We start from the raw sequence: 23087 nt of genomic DNA on the forward strand, positions 1-23087 counted from the left end.
CAAGTCATTAAGGTTTCGAGGCTGACGTTTGGCAACTCGAACCTTCAGCGCCCTCCACAGATTTTCTATGGGATTAAGGTCTGGAGACTGGCTAGGCCAGTCCAGGACCTTAATGTGCTTCTTCTTGAGCCACTCCTTTGTTGCGTTGGCCGTGTGTTTTGGGTCATTGTCATGCTGGAATACCCATCCACGACCCATTTTCAATGCTCTGGCTGTAGGAAGGAGGTTCTCCATTTTGGTCTCATCTGACCACAACACTTTCACCCAGTTCTCCTCTGATTCATTCAGATGTTCATTGGCAAACTTCAGACGGGCCTGTATATGTGCTTTCTTGAGCAGGGGGACCTTGCGGGCACTGCAGGATTTCAGTCCTTCACGGCGTAGTGTGTTACCAATTGTTTTCTTGGTGACTATGGTCCCAGCTGCCTTGAGATCATTGACGAGATCCTCCCGTGTAGTTCTGGGCTGATTCCTCACCGTTCTCATGATCATAGCAACTCCACGAGGTGAGATCTTGCATGGAGCCCCAGGCCGAGGGAGATTGACAGTTCTTTTGTGTTTCTTCCATTTGCGAATAATCTCACCAACTGTTGTCACCTTCTCACCAAGCTGCTTGGCGATGGTCTTGTAGCCCATTCCAGCCTTGTGTAGGTCTACAATCTTGTCTCTGACATCCTTGGAGAGCTCTTTGGTCTTGGCTATGGTGGAGAGTTTGGAATCTGATTGATTGATTGCTTCTGTGGACAGGTGTCTTTTATACAGGTAACAAACTGAGATTAGGAGCACTCCCTTTAAGAGTGTGCTCCTAATCTCAGCTCGTTACCTGTATAAAAGAAACCTGGGAGCCAGAAATCTTTCTGATTGAGAGGGGGTCAAATACTTCTTTCCCTCATTAAAATGCAAATCAATTTATAACATTTTTGACATGCGTTTTTCTGTATTTTTTTGTTTGTTATTCTGTCTCTCACTGTTCAAATAAACCTACCATTAAAATTATAGACTGATCATTTATTTGTCAGTGGGCAAACGTACAAAATCAGCAGGGGATCAAATACTTTTCCCCCTCACTGTACCCCAAGAGGCTTGCAGCTGTAATTGCTGCAAAAGGTGGCTCTACAAAGTATTGACTTTGGGGGGGGTGAATAGTTATGCACGCTCAAGTTTTCTTTTTTTTTTTGTGTTATTTATTGTTTGTTTCACCCAAAAAAATATTTTGCATCTTCAAAGTGGTAAGCATGTTGTGTAAATCAAATGAAACAAACCCCCACCAAACTCCATTTTAATTCCAGGTTGTAAGGCAACAAAATAGGAAAAATGCCAAGGGGGGTGAATACTTTCGCAAGCCACTGTATATCGTAACGCGTCTCTCTCTCTCTCCCTCTGTTTTTCTCTCTCTCTCTCTGTCTCTGTGTAGATAGTAATGAGTTTCTCTCTCTCTCAATTCAATTTCAATTTAAGGGCTTTATTGGCATGGGAAACATATGATTACATTGCCAAAGCAAGTGAAATAGATAAACAAAAGTGAAATAGAAAATTAACAGTAAACAATGTCATTATGTCTATATACAGTGTTATAATGATGTGCAAATAGTTAAAGTACAAAAAGGAAAATAAATAAACATAAATATAGGTTGTATTTACAATGGAGTTCTAGTTTGCTCTGTTTTTTTGTTAATTATTTCCAATGTGTCAAGTAATTATCTTTTTGTCTTCTCATGATTTGGTTGGGTCTAATTGTGTTGCTGTCCTGGGGCTCTGTGGGGTCTGTTTGTGTTTGTGAACAGAGCCCCAGGACCAGCTTACTTAGGCGACTCTTCTCCAGGTTCATCTCTCTGTAGGTGATGGCTTTGTTATGGAAGGTTTGGGAATTGCTTCCTTTTAGGTGGTTGTAGAATTTAACAGCGCTTTTCTGGATTTTGATAATTAGCGGGTATCGGCCTAATTCTGCTCTGCATGCATTATTTAGTGTTTTGCGTTGTACACTGAGGATATTTTTTGCAGAGTTCTGCATGCAGAGTCTCAATTTGGTGTTTGTCCCATTTTGTGAATTCTTGGTTGGTGAGTGGACCCCAACCTCACAACCATAAAGGGCAATGGGTTCTATAACTGATTCAAGTTTTTTTAGCCAGATCCTAGTTGGTATGTCAAATGTTATGTTCCTTTTGATGGCATAGAAGGCCCTTCTTGCCTTGTCTCAGATCGTTCACAGCTTTGTGGTAGTTACCTGTGGTGCCGATGTTTAGGCCGAGGTATGTATCGTTTTTTTGTGTGCTCTAGGGCAACAGTGTCTAGATGGAATTTGTATTTGTGGTCCTGGCAACTGGACCTTTTTTGGAACACCATTATTTTTGTCTTACTGAGATGTACTGTCAGGGCCCAGGTCTGACAGAATCTGTGCAGAAGATCTAGGTGCTGCTGTAGGCCCTCCTTGGTTGGGGACAGAAGCACCAGATCATCAGCAAACAGTAGACATTTGATTTCAGATTCTAGTAGGGTGAGGCCGGATGCTGCAGACTGTTCTAGTGCCCTCGCCAATTCGTTGATATACATGTTGAAGAGGGTGGGGCTTAAGCTGCATCCCTTCTCTCTCTCACTTTACTCACTCCCCTCCCCTCTCCCCCCTCCCCCTCCCTCCAGGTTCATGCCGGAGCCCAACCTGCCTCCTCTGATGGTGTACGAGTCGTGCTCTACAGCCCCCCCTGGTGTTGCCCCCAGCCAGGTGGTGGTTCTGGAGGAGGTGAGGGAGAGGCTGCCGGAGCTGCCCAGCGTCAGGAGGCAGAGGCTGGTGGAGACCTACGGCATCCTCCCCGAACACAGCTTCACTCTGGTGGTGAGTGACCACTACAGTATGTAGGTGTGTCTGTTAATGTACAACTGAGCAAGTGAATTATAGTAATGGTAGGTAGGTTTCTCTCTCCATCTCTCTTTCTTCTTATGTCTTCCTGTCTGTCTCTCTCCCTCCCACTTTCTGGCACTCGTTTCTGCTCCACTTCTCTCACCCTCTTCCTTTATCTCTCCATTTTACTCTCCCTCACAAACCCTCACTGTCTCTCAATGTAATAACTACCCAAAGTAACCTATTCTTGCTTAGCCAGTTACCCTGTCTGCACTTCTGCCTCTGTCCAGCAGGGCGCAGTAGACAGTGGTGTGTGTGCATATACAGTATTATTGAGTGTGTTCCATTGGGTCTCCTGTTGTAGAATGAGGACGGGCTGATGGACTACTTTGAGGCCGTCGCCAGGGAGACCAAGGCTGGGCCAAGAAAGGTGATTGGCTGGGTGATGAACGAGCTGCAGGGCCTCCTCCATCAACAGAACCTGAGTGTCAGCCAGAGGTGAGAAACACTCTTTGTTGTCGTCCTCTTCCTCTGTGTCCTACTCTAGCCTCATTCAATCTCTTTCTCCTCTCCTCCACCTCACCCCTATCATTTCTTCCTCTACATCCTTCATCTTGTTTGACCATCTTCTTCCTCCTCCCCCTTTCCTCCTATCACGTTTTCTGTCCTCCACTTCCTCCTCCTTCTCCTTTTTGTCCTACTCTTTCAGTCTTGCGTTGACTTCAAACCCCATGTTGTAGATCTTATCTCAGGATCCACTATCTTGGCTAGATTGAGGCCTGAAATCACTTACAGACAGGAAGCATCATTTATGTGTTTCTTTCCCCGATAAGTTTCCTATCTATCTTCATGTTGGTACCTTCTGTTATTACTATGGCAGTCGGTAAATGTGAATAGAGAATATATCTGGGGAATAAGCTGAAAGTGTTTTGAGTTTACTGTTTTTATCCTACACTCCACTGTTCTAAGACTGTGAACAAACAGAGTAAAGTATGTGTTTGTTTTATGTCTTTATCTGAGAACTAGTGGATGGGTTGGAGTTTGTGTGCCTTTATCATTTGAAAAAAAGTGAGAGTGGATGTTGACTGTGTGGATTCATGTGTTTGTTTGTTTCGCCACATTTCCGTTCATAACTTAGTCAGTGTGTGACTGTGTGTCTCTGGTGCGATGCTCTGCTGTGTGTCTGACTCAGTGAATGGAGACAGCACTGATGATCATGTACCCTCTAGGTGGTACTGGGCTGTCACAGAGAGGGACAGGGCTAAATAGCCTCTCATTATAAGCACAGTGACTCCGGGGTAGATAGACACCGTCACACAGGAGAGGATAGACTGGGCCTAATGACATCTCCTGTGCTTTATCTCTCTCTTCTCTCTCTCCCGATCTCTCTCATATCTGTCTCTCCCGCTCTCAGTCCGATCTCTCCTCAAGCTCTAGCCCAGCTACTGAATCTCCAGGAGAATGGACAAATCTCTTCTTCTGTCGCCAAGCAGGTGAGAGAGAAGACAATGGCATAACATCCAAAACATTTAATGCAAAGTCCATATGTGTTACAACACTGAGTGTACAAAACATTATGAACACCTGCTCTTTCCATGACATAGACTGACCAGGTGAAAGCTATGATCCTTTATTGATGTCACTTGTTAAATCCAATTCAATCAGTGTAGATGAAGGGGAGGAGACAGGTTAAAGAAGGATTTTTAAGCCTTCAGAGGGTGAATGGGCAAGACAACCGATTTTAAATGCCGTTAAACGGGGTATGGTAGTAGGTGCCAGGCGCACCGGTTTGTGTCAAGATCTGCAAAGCCGCTAGGTTTTTCACACTCAACAGTTTCCCGTGTGTATCAAGAATGATCCACCACCCAAAAGACATCCAGCCAACTTGGCACAACTGTGGGAAGCATTGGAGTCAACATGGGCCAGCATCCCTGTGGAACTCTTTCGACACCTTGTAGAGTCCATGCCTGACGAATTGTGGCTGTTGCACAACTCAATATTAGGAAGGTGTCCTTAATGTTTTGTTTACTCAGTGTATATGTATAATTTTCGATTGGGGTTTAACCTGAGTGTGTCGTTGCTCCATACAGGTGTTCCAGGAGCTGTGGAAGACCCCAGGTAAAACGGCCCAGCAGATCGTCAAGGAGCAGGACCTGGGGATGGTCAACGACAGCACAGAGATCCACAGGATTTGCCAGAAGGTGGTAGACTCACACCCAGACCAGGTGAGACCTCCCTGGGCAAGAGCTGCCCCCCAGCAGCACATAGTAAAAACACAATGAACACAACAATAAATATTCACAACACAATATATACAGCAATATGTAGACAGGAAGTAGTAGACCTCTAAAGCAGGCATGAATAGAGTCGTTCCATACCTTACAGTACTACAACTTATTGAGAAAGCTGATAGCTGCTGGAATGAAGGAGAGTTTTGGGCTATTCATTTTAAACTTAGGGAGTCTGTGTCTCTGCTATGAGGGAAGCAACAGAAATTCATCTAATGGGATGCTGGGGGTCCTTCCGAATCAAATTCTATTGGTCACATACACATATTTAGCAGATGGTATTGTGGGTGTAGCAAAATGCTGGTGTTCCTAGCTCCAACAGTGCAGTAGTATCTAACAATTCACAACAATACACACATCTAAAAGTAAAAGAATGGAATTGAGAAATATATAAATATTAGGACGAGCGATGTCGGAGTGGCATTAACTAAAATACAGTAAAATAGAATACAGTACAGTTGAAGTCGGAAGTTTACATACACCTTAGCCAAATACATTTAAACTCAGTTTTTCCACAATTCCTGACATTTAATCCTAGTAAAAATTCCCTGTCTTAGGTCAGTTAGGATCACCACTTTATTTTAAGAATGTGAAATGTCAGAATAATAGTAGAGAGAATTATTTATTTCAGCTTTTATTTCTTTCATCACATTCCCAGTGGGTCAGAAGTTTACATACACTCAATTAGTATTTGGTAGCATTGCCTTCAAATTGTTTAACTTGGGTCAGATGTTTCAGGTAGCCTTTCACAAGCTTCCCACAATAAGTTGGGTGAATTTTGGCCCATTTCTCCTGACAGAGCTGGTGTAACTGAGTCAGGTTTCTAGGCCTCCTTGCTCGCACACGCTTTTTCAGTTCTGCCCACACATTTTCTATAGGATTGAGGTCAGGGCTTTGTGATGGCCACTCAATACCTTGACTTTGTTGTCCTTAAGCCATTTTGCCACAACTTTGGAAGTATGCTTGGGGTCATTGTGCATTTGGAAGACCCATTTGTGACCAAGCTTTAACTTCCTGACTGATGTCTTGAGATGTCGCTTCAATATATCCACATAATTTTCCTTCCTCATGTTGCCATCTATTTTGTGAAGTGCACCAGTCCCTCCTGCAGCAAAGCACCCCCACAGCATGATGCTGCCACCCCCGTGCTTCACGGTTGGGATGGTGTTCTTCGGCTTGCAAGCCAACCCCTTTTTCCTCCAAACATAACGATGGTCATTATGGCCAAACAGTTCTATTTTTGTTTCATCAGACCAGAGGACATTTCTCCAAAAAGTACGATCTTTGTCCCCATGTGCAGTTGCAAACCGTAGACTGGCTTTTTTATGGTGGTTTTGGAGCAGTGGCTTCTTCCTTGCTGAGTGGCCTTTCAGGTTATGTCGATTTATAGGACTCGTTTTACTATGGATATAGATACTTTTGTACCTGTTTCCTCCAGCATCTTCACAAGGTCCTTTGATGTTGTTCTGGGATTGATTTGCACTTTTCGCGCCAAAGTACGTTCATCTCTAGGAAACAGAACGCCTCTCCTTCCTGAGTGGTATGACGGCTGCGTGGTCCCATGGTGTTTATACTTGCATACTATTGTCTGAACGTGGTACCTTCAGGCGTTTGGAAATTGCTCCCAAGGATGAACCAGACTCTGTGGAGGTCTACAATTTTTTTCTGAGGTCTGGCTGAGGATTTTCCCATGAGTAAGAAGAGGCACTGAGTTTGAAATACATCCACAGGTACACCTCCAATTGACTCAAATGATGTCAATTAGCCTATCAGAAGCTTCTAAAGCCATGACATCATTTTCTGGAATTTTCCAAGCTGTTTAAAGGCACAGTCAACTTAGTGTATGTAAACTTCTGACCCACTGGAATTGTGATACAGTGAATTATAAGTGAAATAATCTGTCTGTAAATAAATAATTGTTGGAAAAATGACTTGTGTCATGCACAGAGTAGATGTCCTAACCGACTTGCCAAAACTATAGTTTGTTAACAAGAAATTTGTGGAGTGGTTGAAAAACAAGTTTTAATGACTCCAACCTAAGTGTATGTAAACTTCCGACTTCAACTGTATATACATATGAAATGAGTAAAGCAGTATGTAAACATTGAAAGTGACTAGTGTTCCATTATTAAAGTGACCAGTGATTCCATGTCTATGTTTATAGGGCAGCAGCCTCGAAGGTGCAGGGTTGAGTAACCGGGTGGTAGCCGGCTAGTGATGGCTATTTAACAGTCTGATGGACTTGAGATATAAGCTATTTTTCAGTCTCTCTGTCCCAGCTTTGATGCACCTGTACTGACCTCGCCTTCTGGATGGTAGCGGGGTGAACAGGCCGTGGCTCGGGATGTTGATGTCCTTGATTATCTTTTTGGCCTTCCTGTGACATCGGGTGCTGTAGGTGTCCTGGAGGGCAGGCAGTGTGCAACCGGTGATGCGTTGGGCAGACCGCACCACCCTCTGGAGAGCCCTGCGGTTGCGGGCAGTGCAGTTGCCGTACCAGGCGGTGATACGGCCCGACAGGATGCTCTCAATTGTGCATCTGTAAAAGTTTGTGAGGGTCTTAGGGGCCAAACCAAATGTCTTCAACCACCTTCTTCACCACACTGTCTGTGTGGGTGGACCATTTCAGATTGTCAGTGATGTGTACAGTACCAGTCAAAAGTTTGGACACACCTACTCATTCCAGGGTTTTTCTTTATTTTTACTATTTTCTACATTGTAGAATAATAGTGAAGACATCAAAACTATGAAATAACACATATGGAATCATGTAGTAACCAAAAAAGTGTTAAACAAATCAAAATATATATATTCTTCAAAGTAGCCACCCTTTGCCTTGATGACAGCTTTGCACACTCTTGGCATTCTCCAACCAGCTTCACCTGGAATGCTTCTCCAACAGTTCCCACATATGCTGAGCACTTGTTGGCTGCTTTTCCTTCCCTCTGTGGTCCAACTCATCCCAAACCATCTCAATTGGGGTGAGGTCGGGTGATTGTGGAGGCCAGGTCATCTGATGCAGCACTCCATCACTCTCCTTCTTGGTCAAATAGCCCTTACACAGCCTGGAGATGTGTTTTGGGTCATTGTCCTGTTGAAAAAGAAATGATAGTCCCACTAAGCACAAACCAGATGGGATGGCGTATCGCTGCAGAATGCTGTGGTAGCCATGCTGGTTAAGTGTGCCTTGAATTCTAAATACATCACCGACAGTGTCACCAGCAAAGCAACCCCACACCATCACACCTCCTCCTCCATGCATCACAGTGGGAAACACACATGCGGAGATCATCCGTTCACCTACTCTGCGTCTCACAAAGACACGGCGGTTGGAACCAAAAATCACAGATTTGGACTCATCAGATCAATGGACAGATTTCCACCGGTCTAATGTCCATTGCACATGTTTCTTGGCCCAAGCAAGTCTCTTCTTCTTATTGGTGTCCTTTAGTAGTGGTTTCTTTGCAGCAATTCAACCATGAAGGCCTGATTCACACAGTCTCCTCTGAACAGTTGATGTTGAGATGTGTCTGTTACTTGAACTCTATGAAGCATTTATTTGGGCTGCAATCTGAGGTGCAGTTAATCCTCTGAAGCAGAGGTAACTCTGGGTCTTCCTTTCCTGTGGCGGTCCTCATGAGTGCCGGTTTCATCATAGTGCTTGATGGTTTTTGCGACTGCACTTGAAGAAACTTTCAAAGTTCTTAAAATGTTCCGTATTGACTGACCTTCATGTCTTAAAGTAATGATGGACTGCCTTTCTCTTTGCTTATTTGATCTGTTCTTGCCATAATATGGACTTAGCCCTATTTGGTAAAATACCATCTTCTGTATACCACCCCTACCTTGTCACAACACAACTGATTGCCTCAAACGCATTAAGAAGAAAATAAATTCCACAAATTAACTTTTAACAAGGCACACCTGTTAATTGAAATGCATTCCAGGTGACTACCTCATGAAGCTGGTTGAGAGAATGCCAAGTGTGTGCAAAGCTGTAATCAAGGCAAAGGGTGGCTACTTTGAAGAATATATATATTTTGATTTGTTTAACACTTTTTTGGTTACTACATGATTCCATATGTGTTATTTCATAGTTTTGATGTCTTCACTATTATTCTACAATGTAGAAAATAATAAAAAATAAAGAAAAACCCATGGAATGAGTAGGTGTTCTAAAACTTTTGACTAGTACTGGAACAGGTTATTTTCCTGGCACCACTCCTCCAGAGCCCTCACCTCCTCCCTGTAGGCTGTCTCGTTGTTGTTGGTATTCAGACCAACTACTGTTGTGTCGTCTGCAAACTTGATGATTGAGTTGGAGGCGTGCGTGGCCACGCAGTCATGGGTGAACAGGGAGTACAGGAGGGGGCTGAGCACGCACCCTTCTGGTGCCGCTGTGTTGAGGATCAGCAAAGTGGAGGTGTTGTTTCCTACCTTCACCACCTGGGGGCGACCCGTCAGGAAGTCCAGGACCCAGTTGCACAGGGCAGGGTTCAGACCCAGGGCCCCGAGCTTAATGATGAGCTTGGCGGGTACTATGGTGTTGAAGGCTGAGCTGTAGTCACTAGAAGCACAAGCATTTCACTACACTCGCAATAACATCTGCTAACCAAGTGTATGTGACCAATACATTTGATTTGATTTTTGAACAGCATTCTTACATAGGTATTCCTCTTGTCTTGTCCAGAATGGATTGCGCCTTGCGTATGACTCGTGTCTGATACGAGTACACTATATTGCCAAGCTATGTTGTGTTCTGATCTTGTTTAGCTTTCATGACATGCTCATCGACTTTTTGCTAGGAGCCAGTCTTGTTCCTGTTGAATGATCAATAAATGAAATGCAAACTTAAGTATTTGTTACTTACGCTGCTTTTACTGTTCCCCCTACAGGTCCAAGCCATCCGCGGTGGGAACAAGAAGGTTCTGAACAAGCTCATGGGTCTGGTCCAGAAGGAGACTAAAGGCAGGGCTGACCCAGTCCTGGTACGGGCCATCCTGGAGGAGAAGACCTCCTGAGGGATAACTACCACTGTCTATGGCCACTGTGACTGCCTCAACCTTTATATGCCTGGTGGAATATCAAACTGGTCCAAGAGGCAGCAAACATGACATCCTTATGGCTTCATCATAGTTATCATGTCCTCTGGTCAAGAGGATTATTGTTGCTAAATCAACTGTCTGTCATGTTGTCTTCTGGCACCGTAACCGCCTTTAAGTTGTTGCAGTTGTATTGTAACTTTATGTGTACAAAAGGTCATAAATATATTATAATTCTCATTCGGAGTGTGCACTCTTATCCCCTCCCAAACACACACTTCATCTAAAACTGTCAAGTGAATGGCATGATAATCACACTTTAAGCAGAGACATTCCGGAATCTGATTGCAGTTTGGAACACTCTGAACCCACCATTGGCAGATCACAGCTAATAATGGTATGGCCCATTACCAGGCGGTTTGGGAGTCGTCCCAGAATTCATCTTGCTGTTTTTATCACTGTCGTCTGGCAGCACTGGAATAAATCAGGAGAGCAACGGAGGACAGAAGTACTATATGCAATGTATCACCTCCTGATACTCCCTCTAAAATGGATTAGGAATGATTTAGAGTTCAGTGTTCAGTCAGAGGGGAGAGAGGAAGTAGTCATGAGTAAGCGCCACCTTGTGGCTGTCAAGTGAAGGAGATACATACTGTAACCTGCAATACTGAGACATATTGGCGTTTTCTCTATCCGTTAACCTTCTGTGCTTGGCTCTCTAGAGTTATGCATCTCTTTACATTCAGATGGCTTGAATATTGGGTTTGTCAAATCACGGTAATTCAGTACTGGCTGGCTGTGTGCATGTGAGTTCTTGTAATGTAGGTATTTGCCTCCCATTCATCCCCCTTTGTTTCTATTGAATGCCGTATGTAGTGACCTATATAAGAGGTATTGTACATAACACAATTGGACTTCTTGATAAAGAAAATACAGGGTTTTGTGGCTGGCTTCTATTTGAGTGCCTGTGAAGATGACCTAGTTTTGAACAGAAGCTGGGTCACTGGATGAAAGGCTGTCAGAAGCCCTGTTTATACCTGCTGTTAATATTCGTCCTGATCTTGTCCGTTTTACACTTGGATCTCATCACAATGAGTCTTTTAATCGTCCAAAAAAATGTGGGCACAATCAAAATTGGACAAGATCAGGACAAAGGCTGCATGATAGAACCAGGTATAAACAGGGCTAGAGAGGGTATTGTTTACTAAATGAGGCAAGTGGAGTCCACTGAACAAACCATCCAAAACACAACCACCTCTGGGCGAAAGAAGAGGAAGGAAAAATGTGTTTTCCCTGTGCTTTGCATCTTACTTTACCTTTGCTGAGGTAAAGCGAAAATAGACATTTTGTCTTCCTCTTCTTTCGCCCAGAGGTGGTTGTGTTTTGGATGGTTTGTGCAGTGGACTCCACTTGCCTCATTTAGTAAAAAATCCCCTCTCGCCCTGTTTATACCTGGTTCTAACATGCAGCCTTTGTCCTGATCTTGTCCAATTTTGATTGTGCCCACATTTTTTGTTTGGTAGTGAAGCTGTCAAAAGTCAAAACACATGACATAGTATTTGTTTATCTGTTCTTCAATAAAAACGTATTATAGAGAAAGAATACACTAATACATGTTTTCATTGGACAAGAAATGTCTTTATTAAAATAATCATGCCTTGGAGCCTCTGACTTCAATGACAAACAGAATAATATACACTGGAGTAACCTGACAAGGTCTTGGTCATCACTGACATCTAAAATGGATGCTAATAGTTGTAGGAAGGGAGAAACTGACTAATTGTCTTTGGAATGAAACCTCTATGCAACTGAAGAGAACTGTGCCTCTAAATTTGGTTGAAATAAATGTGCTCCACACAACATTCTACTACAAGAAAATATGGATGGAGTATATAACCAAATTTAGCAATGGCAAGAAATGATGGGTTCCATAGCTGTCCATCGGCCCAGTTCGTGGACTAGTTCAAGCAGACCGTGGTATTTTTGCCTTTGCAGCTGCATCCACATTCATCCCCTGGGTAATGTTCATTAGGACGCACCGTAGGAAAAAGTTTTGCAACAGAAAACAAAAAAAGAGCATTTCTATTTGGATAAGCTCTGTTTTGTGCCTACTGAACATGACCATGCTTAGCCCAGAGTAGACGCTGTAGGCAACAAGAGGAAATTCAATCAAAATTCAGGCACCAATTTGTAGGTAGTTCTGCCCTAACACACCAATTTAATAGGGACAGGCATTGTCACAAAATACCTCCTTGGTTGAAATCAAAACCTTAAAATCAAAGTAAATTAAAATCAAAGCAACTTATTTGTTGCTAATGGTAGACCGTGTCTTAGCCTGGAATTCAAACTTAAACAATGGTGAAATTGAGCATTTCAGCTTGGATTTCAGGCTACCCATGTCTTCCTCTGCTGTGTGAGAGTTGGCCAACACTCAATGCTAAAATGAATATGCCCAATCATCAATGAACCAACCAACAGTGATGTATTCCAATCTTCCCAAACATACAAGAAACATGCATTCCCTAATACAAAGCACAGCAATGAGAAAACAGAACAACTGAAGTTACAACTTCTGTGAAAAAATATGGCAATAGAACCTCTCTCTACAAAACAGTTACATTATTGTGACATTATGTATTAAATACCCATCCCCATTAGAAAACAAAACACAATAAAGTACTCTTATACCTCAAATATCAATAATGATTTGCATAGTGTGCTGTTTCTTTGAAAATGTTTTTACAAGAATATACATACAGTACTAAAATAAGGCTAAGACATTGAGGGCTTCCCAAATGGCCCCAGTACCCCATTTAGTGCACTACATTTGACCATTTCAGTAGTCAAAAGTAGTGCACTACATAGGAAATAACGTGCCGTTTTGGACACAAACATTGAGTGCATCACCCTGATATGGAAAGCTCCTTTTAGAGTGATTTCATTATAAATAATGTGCATTCAGTGGACAGGACCTGGTGCACCATGGGAAATGGAGTTAACTGCAGTATTGGGAATTGACGTCAGAAGACCCCAGTGTCCTTAAGTACACCCCTAAATTGAAAAAACTACTTCTAACTTGAATATCTAATGTGCATTGAAAACATAATAACATAATTAAAATATGTCTATTGAACAAAGCAGGTCTTTGATTTAGCGTCAAGGAAACTTGTTTTGTACAGTGACCTTGATAGAAGTCTAAATTACTAGGCCTCTCCTTTGAACAACAATGACCACCAGATACATAACATTAGTGAATGCCATGGTGTACAACAACTCTTAAAGTAAGTATGAGATGAATGTGATTCCCACTAGCATCCCACTTTGACACAAACACGCTAACCCGTAGAGTATATTGTGCTGCTGCTAGTGTACTCGGTACTGGTACCTAGCGTTTATAGCCAAGTTAGAGTTACTCATTGTGTATTTATTATTACATTTCTATTATTACACTATTTTCTTTCTCTCTGTGTTGATGGGAAGGGCCCGTAAGTAAGCATTTCACTGTTAGTCTACACCTGTCGTTTACGGAGCACGTGACAAATAAAATGTGATTTGTTTAGTGATGAATACGCCGCAGGGAGACATCCTGAAAAATAGGCTCCTGATTGTATCCAGTACAGCATGCAATCCCAGGGTGTCGACACGGCACCACCGTAAGGCCACGTATAAGTAAGTCCCCATTGTATGGTGGCCATCACTACAAGACAACTAGAGCTGGTCACTGGAGAGGCTGTTGCAACCAGAGCAGTACACTGATGTTTATGAATGCAATATTGTATGTCTAAAAGCCTAAAGGGACAGATTATGTATCCTTTGTGTATCATTGATTTCCCATTGTTCCGTTCAGCCTGTTCCATTCTATTCAGTCTTTGGTTGATTAGCCCCAAACTTCCATTTCAGCATTCGTATTGGTTGGTGCAGGGCTTCCACCAAAGGCTTAAAGTAGGTCAGTTATTATAAATCACATGACCTGCTCCTTGGATGTGACATAGGCCTATGCATACAACTCTCTGAGGGCGGAGCCATATACATATGAGTCTATCAGCGGCAAATGCATAAAATGGGTGAGATATTCCTGTAAGTTATGTGTTACTGTACATCAGAGCCCACCGTTTTTACATATTGGTTTGGAAAAATATATTAGCCTCAAATATATATATAACCCTATTTAAAAACTACCTCAGGGAGCGAGATTAAAGACGATTGAATCAATCCAAGAGGTATCGTCTTCTTCATCAAGTAGTGCTGGAAAATATGAACAATTTTCATAGAGTATTTTAAAAAACGTTTAAAATGACCCGAGTGGACACAACAAGTCAGGGACAGACACTCACTCCTTCCCTGTGAGACAATATTACCATAACATTATTAAAACATTATAATAACGTTATTATAACATTATTACAATGTTATTATATCGTTACTCCTCCATAGGGACGTGCGATAGTATGGAGTGCTCCTGTGCAATAGCCGCCAGTTCTTTGAGGAACTCTGTGAAGAGGACGGTAGCGAAGACCTCGGTCCTGGCCAGGGAAATGGTCTTGGGCTGGGGAGGAGGAGAGCTCTTCATCATCCTTCCTGCCTCCAGGGGGGAACATTCACTGCTGTCTCCACTGTTTGTATCTGTAGAGGATAAGTAACATTTAACTGCAGTTGGACGTTGTAGCAAGCTCATGTTAGCCCACTTGAAAGAAGAAATTCTCCCTTTTATATCAGTCTCATTTTCCTTTTTAAACCTCATGCAATCTCATACCAATACATTCCTTGCTCAGAGAGAAAGTTCTCAGATAAAATGGAGGGGAGAAACCATTGGGAATGCAGTAGACTAGACAAGTATGAGATGAAGAACATCAGGAGGACCTGAGTTGTTTCTCCATTGCTGCAGTGCTTCATGCCCACAACAAGACCAAGCTGAATATATTCTCTAAGTCCTCGAGGAACCAAACACATCACAAATTAAGCACAGATACAGTTTTAATCTTTCAGTGGTGCTTCATTGCATTGCAGCGATTAGAAAACAGCGTTATTACATGGCTAATTACTGGTCTTCTGATCTAGGATATTGCCTCAAATCCTCTGGAAGCTTTGCCTATTTCTATTCTCATCTCAATGACCTGGCTATCTATGTCTATAAGCTACAAAACAGACCTAAATTACATTCTAATGATGATCATAGGATAACTCACAATAAGTTCAACATTGAACAACGTCTCTTCAAACAAAACATTTATACTACCAGTAAGTAACAGTCCACAGTTATACAGTTGTTATAAACACTTTATGTATCCTTGCAGGGAAGCCATCACGTTAGCTTCAGAACATCTTTACTAACATGAAACTGTATATGTAGTACAGAGCATTATGGGTACTGTAGTCAATCAAGTCTCACCTTGACCCTTGAGTGAACTCTCCCTGGCCAGGAGGCAGTGCTGGGCGGAGGTGATCAGCTCTGGGAAGTCCTTCTTGGTCGAGGCCTGCTGCTCTATCTGGTTCTTAAGGGAGGCTAGTACCTGATATGGAAACACATACATAGTAACATCAGTAGAACATCAGACAGTAATTGAACAGTAGGCATTTTTAAGGGAAATACAGTGTCTTCAGAAAGTATTCACACTTTTTCCAAATTTTGTTGTGTTACAAAGTGGGATTAAAATTGATTTCATTGTAATTTTTGGTCAACGATCTACAGAAAATACTCTAATGTCAAAGTGGAAGAAAAATTTTAACATTTATAAACAAAAATATGAAAAATAAAACACTAATACATCTTGATTAGATAAGTATTCACCCACTGAGACAATACATGTTAGAAACACCTTTGGCAGCAAATACAGTTGGAAGTCTTTCTGGGTAAGTCTCTAAGAGCTTTGCACATCTGAATTGTACAATATTTGCCCATTATTTAAAAAAATATTCAAGCTCTGTCAAGTTAGTTGTTGATCATTGCTAGAAAGTCATTTTCAAGTCTTGCCATAGATTTTCAAACCGATTTAAAGTTAAAACTGTAACTCGGCCACTCAGGAACATTCAATGTCGTCTTGGTAAGCAACTCCAGTGTAGATTTTGCCTTGTGTTTTTTTTAATTGTCCTGCTAAAAGGTGAATTAGTCTCCCAGTGTCTGTTGGAAAGAAGACTGAACCAGGTTTTCCTCTAGGATTTTGCCTATGCTTAGCTGTATTCCGTTTATTTTTATCCTAAAAAACTCCCTAGTCCTTGCAGATGACAAGCATACCCATAACATGATGCAGCCACCACCATGCTTGAAAATATGAAGAGTGGTACTCAGTCGAATTTGCCCCAAACATAACGCTTTGTATTCAGGACAAAATGTTCCTTTCTTTGCCACATTTTTTGCAGTATAACTTAAGTGTCTTGTTGCAAACAGAATGCATGTTTTGGAATATTTTTTATTCTGTACAAGGTTCTTTCTTTTTACTCTGTCATTTAGGTTAGTATTGTGGAGTAACTACAATGTTGTTGATCTATCCTCAGCCTTCTCATATCACAACCATTAAACTCTGTAACTGTTTTAAAATCACCATTAGCCTCATTGTGAAATCACTGAGCAGTTTCCTTCCTCTTCGGCAACTGAGTTAGGAAGGACACCTGTAGTTTTGTAGTGACTGGGTATATTGATACACCATCCAAAGCCTAATTAATAACGTCACCATGCTCAATGGGATATTCAACATCTGCTTTTTTGATCTACCAATCAATGCCCTTCTTTGCGAGGCATTGAAAAACCTCCCTGGTCTTTGAATCTGTGCTTGAAATTCATTACTCGATTGAGGGACCTTACAGATAATTGTATGTTTGGGGTAGTCATTGAAAAATCATGTTAACCACTATTATTGAACACAGAATGAGTCCATGCAACTTATTATGTGATTTGTTAAGCACATTTATACTCCTGAACTTATTTAGGCTTGCCATAACAAAGGGGTTGAATACTTATTGACTCAATACAGCTTTTAATTTTTTATTAATTTTGAAAATGTTCTACTAATAAAATTCCACTTTGATATTATGGGGTATTTTGTGTAGATCAGTGACACAAAATCTCAATTTAATCCATTTTAAATTCAGGCTGTAACGCATCAAAATGTGGAAAAAGTAAAGGGGTGTGAAGACTTTACTGCCAGAGCACGGAGAGTACAGGATAAATATTTTATTAAAGCTACAATGAGTTAGTCTCGTTCGACTATCCTGATCTCGCGAGCTTAGATTGAAACAAGATGGTGGATCAATGAGGTAACCATGCTTAATTACGTTGTTTTTTTTGCACACAGGAAACATTTTATTGGTCTATTGAGAAAAATGAATCCAATCATTGCATTTCCACAGCGCAAGATGACTTATCAAAGAAAGTTTACATTTGTTTTGACTGAATTAAGCCAATACGCTTTACGTATTCGATGCCAAGAGTATTGATACAGTGGGGAGAACAAGTATTTGATACACTGCCGATTTTGCAGGTTTTCCTACTTACAAAGCATGTAGAGGTCTGTAATTTTTATCATAGGTACACTTCAACTGTGAGAGACGGAATCTAAAACAAAAATCCAGAAAATCACATTGTATGATTTTTAAGTAATTAATTTGCATTTTATTGCATGACATAAGTATTTGATCACCTACCAACCAGTAAGAATTCCGGCTCTCACAGACCTGTTAGTTTTTCTTTAAGAAGCCCTCCTGTTCTCCACTCATTACCTGTATTAACTGCACCTGTTTGAACTTGTTACCTGTATACAAGACACCTGTCCACACACTCAATCAAACAGACTCCAACCTCTCCACAATGGCCAAGACCAGAGAGCTGTGTAAGGACATCAGGGATAAAATTGTAGACCTGCACAAGGCTGGGATGGGCTACAGGGCAATAGGCAAGCAGCTTGGTGAGAAGGAAACAACTGTTGGCGCAATTATTAGAAAATGGAAGAAGTTCAAGTTGACGGTCAATCACCCTCGGTCTGGGGCTCCATGCAAGATCTCACCTCGTGGGGCATCAATGATCATGAGGAAGGTGAGGGATCAGCCCAGAACTATACGGCAGGACCTGGTCAATGACCTGAAGAGAGCTGGGACCACAGTCTCAAAGAAAACCATTAGTAACACACTACGCCGTCATGGATTAAAATCCTGCAGTGCACGCAAGGTCCCCCTGCTCAAGCCAGCCCATGTCCAGGCCCGTCTGAAGTTTGCCAATGACCATCTGGATGATCCAGAGGAGGAATGGGAGAAGGTCATGTGGTCTGATGAGACAAAAATAGAGCTTTTTGGTCTAAACTCCACTCGCCGTGTTTGGAGGAAGAAGAAGGATGAGTACAACCCCAAGAACACCATCCCAACCGTGAAGCATGGAGGTGGAAACATCATTCTTTGGGGATGCTTTTCTGCAAAGGGGACAGGACGACTGCACCGTATTGAGGGGGAGGATGGATGGGGCCATGTATCGCGAGATCTTGGCCAACAACCTCCTTCCCTCAGTAAGAGCATTGAAGATGGGTCGTGGCTGGGTCTTCCAGCATGACAACGACCCGAAACACACAGCCAGGGCAACTAAGGAGTGGCTCCGTAAGAAGCATCTCAAGGTCCTGGAGTGGCCTAGCCAGTCTCCAAACCTGAACCCAATAGAAAATCTTTGGAGGGAGCTGAAAGTCCGTATTGCCCAGCGACAGCCCCGAAACCTGAAGGATCTGGAGAAGGTCTGTATGGAGGAGTGGGCCAAAATCCCTGCTGCAGTGTGTGCAAACCTGGTCAAGACCTACAGGAAACGTATGATCTCTGTAATTGCAAACAAAGGTTTCTGTACCAAATATTAAGTTCTGCTTTTCTGATGTATCAAATACTTATGTCATGCAATAAAATGCTAATTCATTACTTAAAAATCATACAATGTGATTTTCTGGATTTTTGTTTTAGATTCCGTCTCTCACAGTTGAAGTGTACCTATGATACAAATTACAGACCTCTACATGCTTTGTAAGTAGGAAAACCTGCAAAATCGGCAGTGTATCAAATACTTGTTCTCCCCAATGTATACACACTATCAGGTGTAAAACGGGTAGCTTTTGCATAAAAGCATCTCACATGATTGAAAACAAAACCAGAGCCATAAACCAGACAAAACAAGGACATTAAACAAGACAGGACACACTGATGATGAGAGAACCAAACCGCATTCATCTCCATGACAAACAATCCAGCTCTTTTAATCTGGACCCTAATGAAAATGAAGTACCCAGTGTTTGTACATCAACAACTCGCCTTCCCCTTTCATCCCCATCCAAACATTCCCTTTAATGCGAGGTTTCAAACGGCCCCATTCCATTTTGATTTACTTGTTTACACATCCTCTATTCAATTATGCATGAATCAGCCAGCAGCAGAGAGAAACACGGTGTTAACGTCTCACTAGAGACTTGTTTCACAGCCATTATGAACTCTGTTTTCATTGACACATTAAGTGTACGCTCGCAGATAGCCTGCGTCTCAAATGGCACCCTATCCCCTAGCGTCTCAAATGGCACCCTATCCCCTAATATAGTGCACCACTTTTGACCAGGGTCCATAAGACTCTGGTTAAAAGTAGTGCATTATATAGGGGATAAGGTGCCATTTGGGACGTAACCATAGTATTCATAACCTCCTCTCTAACTAATACTATTCGTAACGGATCCCTCCTCTCTAACTTCTAACAGGTTGTCTGTCTAGTCTCCAGAGGTTTAAACAGCTCAGAGCGCTGATGGAGAAAAGCAAACAGTGTTTTTTTGGACGTTTTTACACCTCTAATGCTTACTAAATGGAACTGAGTGAAATGTTTACTGAGAGAGTTGTGTCACTCTTTTGAGTAGGAGTGCATTGCAGTGTCTATGGTGAGTATCTTAACAGTAGGACTGTGTTTCAGACAGACTGAAAGTGACAGAATTATTGGAATCTAGGAGCGGGATCGGACACTTGGCTGGTGACAGTCACAGTCACACACACACACACACTCTCTGTACCTGATAGAGTGAGCGTACGCTGGGCTGGAACACCATGTTGGTGTTGAGGAGGAAGGATTGCAGCAGAGGCTGGGGGTAGGCAGCCAGCTGGGCCAGTATACCAGTCAGCAGGAGGTTGACATGGAGAGAGTTATCCAGCATGTTCTCCAGACGGGACAACAGCACACTGACAAATGGCCCTACAGGGAGAGAGAAAGAGAGTCTTTACTCAGACTGTCAAACCTGGTTAAAGATCAAGAATAAGCCTTAAAGTAAGACAGATAAAACTTCAATCTACACAGGAAGAGAGAAAGATTCTTTACTCAGACTGTCAAACCTGGTTAAAGATCAAGAATAAGCCTTCAAGTAAGACAGATAAAACTTCAATCTACACAGGAAGAGAGAGAGAACCAAGGCTAAGAGCCACCACGTTGTGATTCTTCAGCAAATTATTCACACGTGTTAGAGAGATGACCTTCAAACCTGGTGAAGATATTGTACAAAACCTTGATGTACAATAGTTAAGGCTTTTATTTCTCAGAAAGTGTTGTTTTTATCTTACCTGTAAAAGGCACCGAATGACTCCTAGTGCTCCCACTGCAGAGCTTGGTCCCAAACAGGGACGAGTGCTGTTTCTCCAGCTCTGGCGTATCCATAGAGAAGGAGCTGAAGTCCACCTCGTCCTCCTCCATGGGGGTGACAACAGGATTCCGGAACTCTTTGTCCGCCGTTTTCACAAGGCTGCTCCCCCCGGTCTCAGCCCCGACCTCGCCACTGCCCAGCGTACGAATCAGCTCCTCATACTGACCCATGAGGTCGTCCCCCACCTCAGTAGCCGAGGGGCTCTGGAGGTTGGAGTTATGGTCCGCAACATGACCTTTGACCTCCTTTGACCCCTTTGTGACCTCCATGTTGGTGGGATGGAGTGGAAGACTCAGGCCATTGCTGAGGGGGACCTCATCCTTCTCCTGCAGACTGGATTCTTTGAAATCGTCCTCCTCAAGGTTAAATTCTGAGTCCATTTCAGATTCCGGTTGTGTCTCCCTGCTGGGTCTGCGCCGATCCACAGTATCGCGGGCGTCCTTCTTTGCCACAAGGTCGTAGACCATGACATCATCCTGGAAGTCGGACTCCTCTATGTAGGAACCCTTAACCAGCATGATGGCAGTCCTCCTCATCTCCTGGATGTGTTTGGGTGGCTCGGCTGCAGGCGGCTGTGGAGGTCTACTACTCTCAGCAGCAGCAGCCTCGGGGGACACCACCGGACCGGCATCATAACTATCGTCCCACTCCAGCTCTAGTTGATTAGTAGGGGCTGGGTCTGTGGTCTGGGGCGGGCAGGGGGGATGAGGCCGTGGATGTGGATGTGACTTCTTGGGGTTGACCGTCTGGGCTTGGCGCCCCCTGGCCCCTGCCTCCTCCAGGGCACTGGGCTGGTACTCCTCTGGAGGGGGGTCCTCTCCATCGTAGGGGGCCGACCACACCTGGCAGGCCCGGGTACAGCTGCTGATGCCCAGGCGGGCATTGTAGAGGTAGTGCAGGTAGCTGACGTCCAGGTAGATCTCAGAGCCGATGACGCAGGAGTAGCCCGAGCCATCCTCGGTCTCCTCCGTCTCTGAAATACAGACAGATAGGGAGCACTACAAGTCAATAATGTATCTAACAGTGAGAGACAGACATACAGACAGACAGACAGAGAGACACAGACAGACAGACAGACAGACAGACAGACAGACAGACAGACAGAGCGACAGACAGACGAGACAGGCAGACAGAGAGACAGAGAGACACAGACAGACAGACAGACAGAGCGACAGACAGACGAGACAGGCAGACAGGCAGACAGACAGACAGACAGACAGACAGACAGACAGCATAAGTCAGTATGATAAATATGTTAAAGTAGTGTGCGCACATCCAGTTACTTGCAGGGTACAATAAGTAAAGTCATGACACATACAGAGAGACAGGCAGATAGACAGAGAGATAGACAGACAGATAGGGAACAGAACAAGTCAGTGTGATTAATAATTTTACTAATCCTGGCTGGCACAATGCGCTGCATTCACGCTCAGCAGAACTAATGATGTTGACAATTAACCACAGGAGGCTAAACTGATTAAATTTACTTCAGCAGCAGGAGATTTCATGAGTTGATAAAACACTTTTTAATAAGGCCTCTTATGTTATTAATCTGACAATATTTAATGTAAAGATCATAACTGATAGATGTTTGAATGACTCTTGATATGTAGTAAATGGATAGGAATAATGCATTATGACTATAATTTGGGGAGCCCCCAAAAAAATAATGCGTCCCGATTTTGTCCCGCGGGGCGCCTGTTGCCGAACCCAGTTGTACTATATCATGTTCCCTTGACAAGGTGATGGGCTGTATCATGGACATCTAGACAGTTCAAAAACTTTGGCTGTGTGGTTTGTGTTTTGTTGGTTTTTGGTAAATACCACCACCACAAATGAGGTCAAAGCACTCGCCACCAACAATCTTATGACTAGTCGCAACTCAGTGAAGGAACTTTTTGTGTGTGGAAGACTTTGGATCAGCGTAGAGCTCATTGAAGCTGCGATTGTGAACACAGAAGAGAGGGAAGGGTGAATCAGATTAGGATCAAATGTGATCTTAATTCGTTTCGTCTACTCAGACTAAGCTGCAGCACATGGCCTAAAATCCCAAACACAAATATTCAGGCCACTTGAAACAAAGGAAACTAGATTGTCTATCTCTCGACCTATAATCATAATGAAACCCATTGTTAAAATCGAAATGCACTGTTTAAATCCTTCAGAAGTAACAGTTTATTCTCTGAGAACCATTGAGGCATTCAAAATATCAAGTCAAATACTAAGCAACTGGTTAAATAGGGGGTTAATTCCACTTTACTTCTGCATGTAGCATGTTACACTGTCTTGCCCT

The 23087-nt window shown here is 42.9% G+C and overlaps 2 protein-coding genes across 3 annotated transcripts in view; one reads left to right on the forward strand and one right to left on the reverse strand.

Moving 5' to 3' along the window:
• gatb (glutamyl-tRNA(Gln) amidotransferase, subunit B) overlaps positions 1-12370 on the forward strand; it is a 32880-nt gene extending 20510 nt beyond the window's left edge. For both annotated transcript variants that reach the window (XM_041873284.2, XM_041873285.2), the window contains exons 9-13: positions 2638-2830; positions 3201-3334; positions 4251-4329; positions 4927-5061; positions 10020-12370. In XM_041873284.2, the coding sequence (XP_041729218.2) occupies positions 2638-2830; positions 3201-3334; positions 4251-4329; positions 4927-5061; positions 10020-10145 (667 nt within the window). In that variant the 3' untranslated portion in view covers positions 10146-12370. The remainder of the gene's footprint in view (positions 1-2637; positions 2831-3200; positions 3335-4250; positions 4330-4926; positions 5062-10019) is intronic.
• A 1277-nt stretch (positions 12371-13647) lies between these two features.
• Positions 13648-23087, reverse strand: part of fhip1aa (FHF complex subunit HOOK interacting protein 1Aa) — a 48022-nt gene continuing 38582 nt past the window's right edge. Inside the window, exons 11-14 of the mRNA XM_045208516.1 lie at positions 20715-21767; positions 20174-20352; positions 15556-15676; positions 13648-14789 (exon numbers count right to left, since the gene is read on the reverse strand). Coding sequence (XP_045064451.1) covers positions 14587-14789; positions 15556-15676; positions 20174-20352; positions 20715-21767 — 1556 coding nt within the window. The 3' untranslated portion in view covers positions 13648-14586. The remainder of the gene's footprint in view (positions 14790-15555; positions 15677-20173; positions 20353-20714; positions 21768-23087) is intronic.

The sequence above is a fragment of the Coregonus clupeaformis genome, chromosome 3 (genome assembly GCF_020615455.1).
Source record: "Coregonus clupeaformis isolate EN_2021a chromosome 3, ASM2061545v1, whole genome shotgun sequence".
Lineage (NCBI taxonomy): Eukaryota > Metazoa > Chordata > Actinopteri > Salmoniformes > Salmonidae > Coregonus > Coregonus clupeaformis.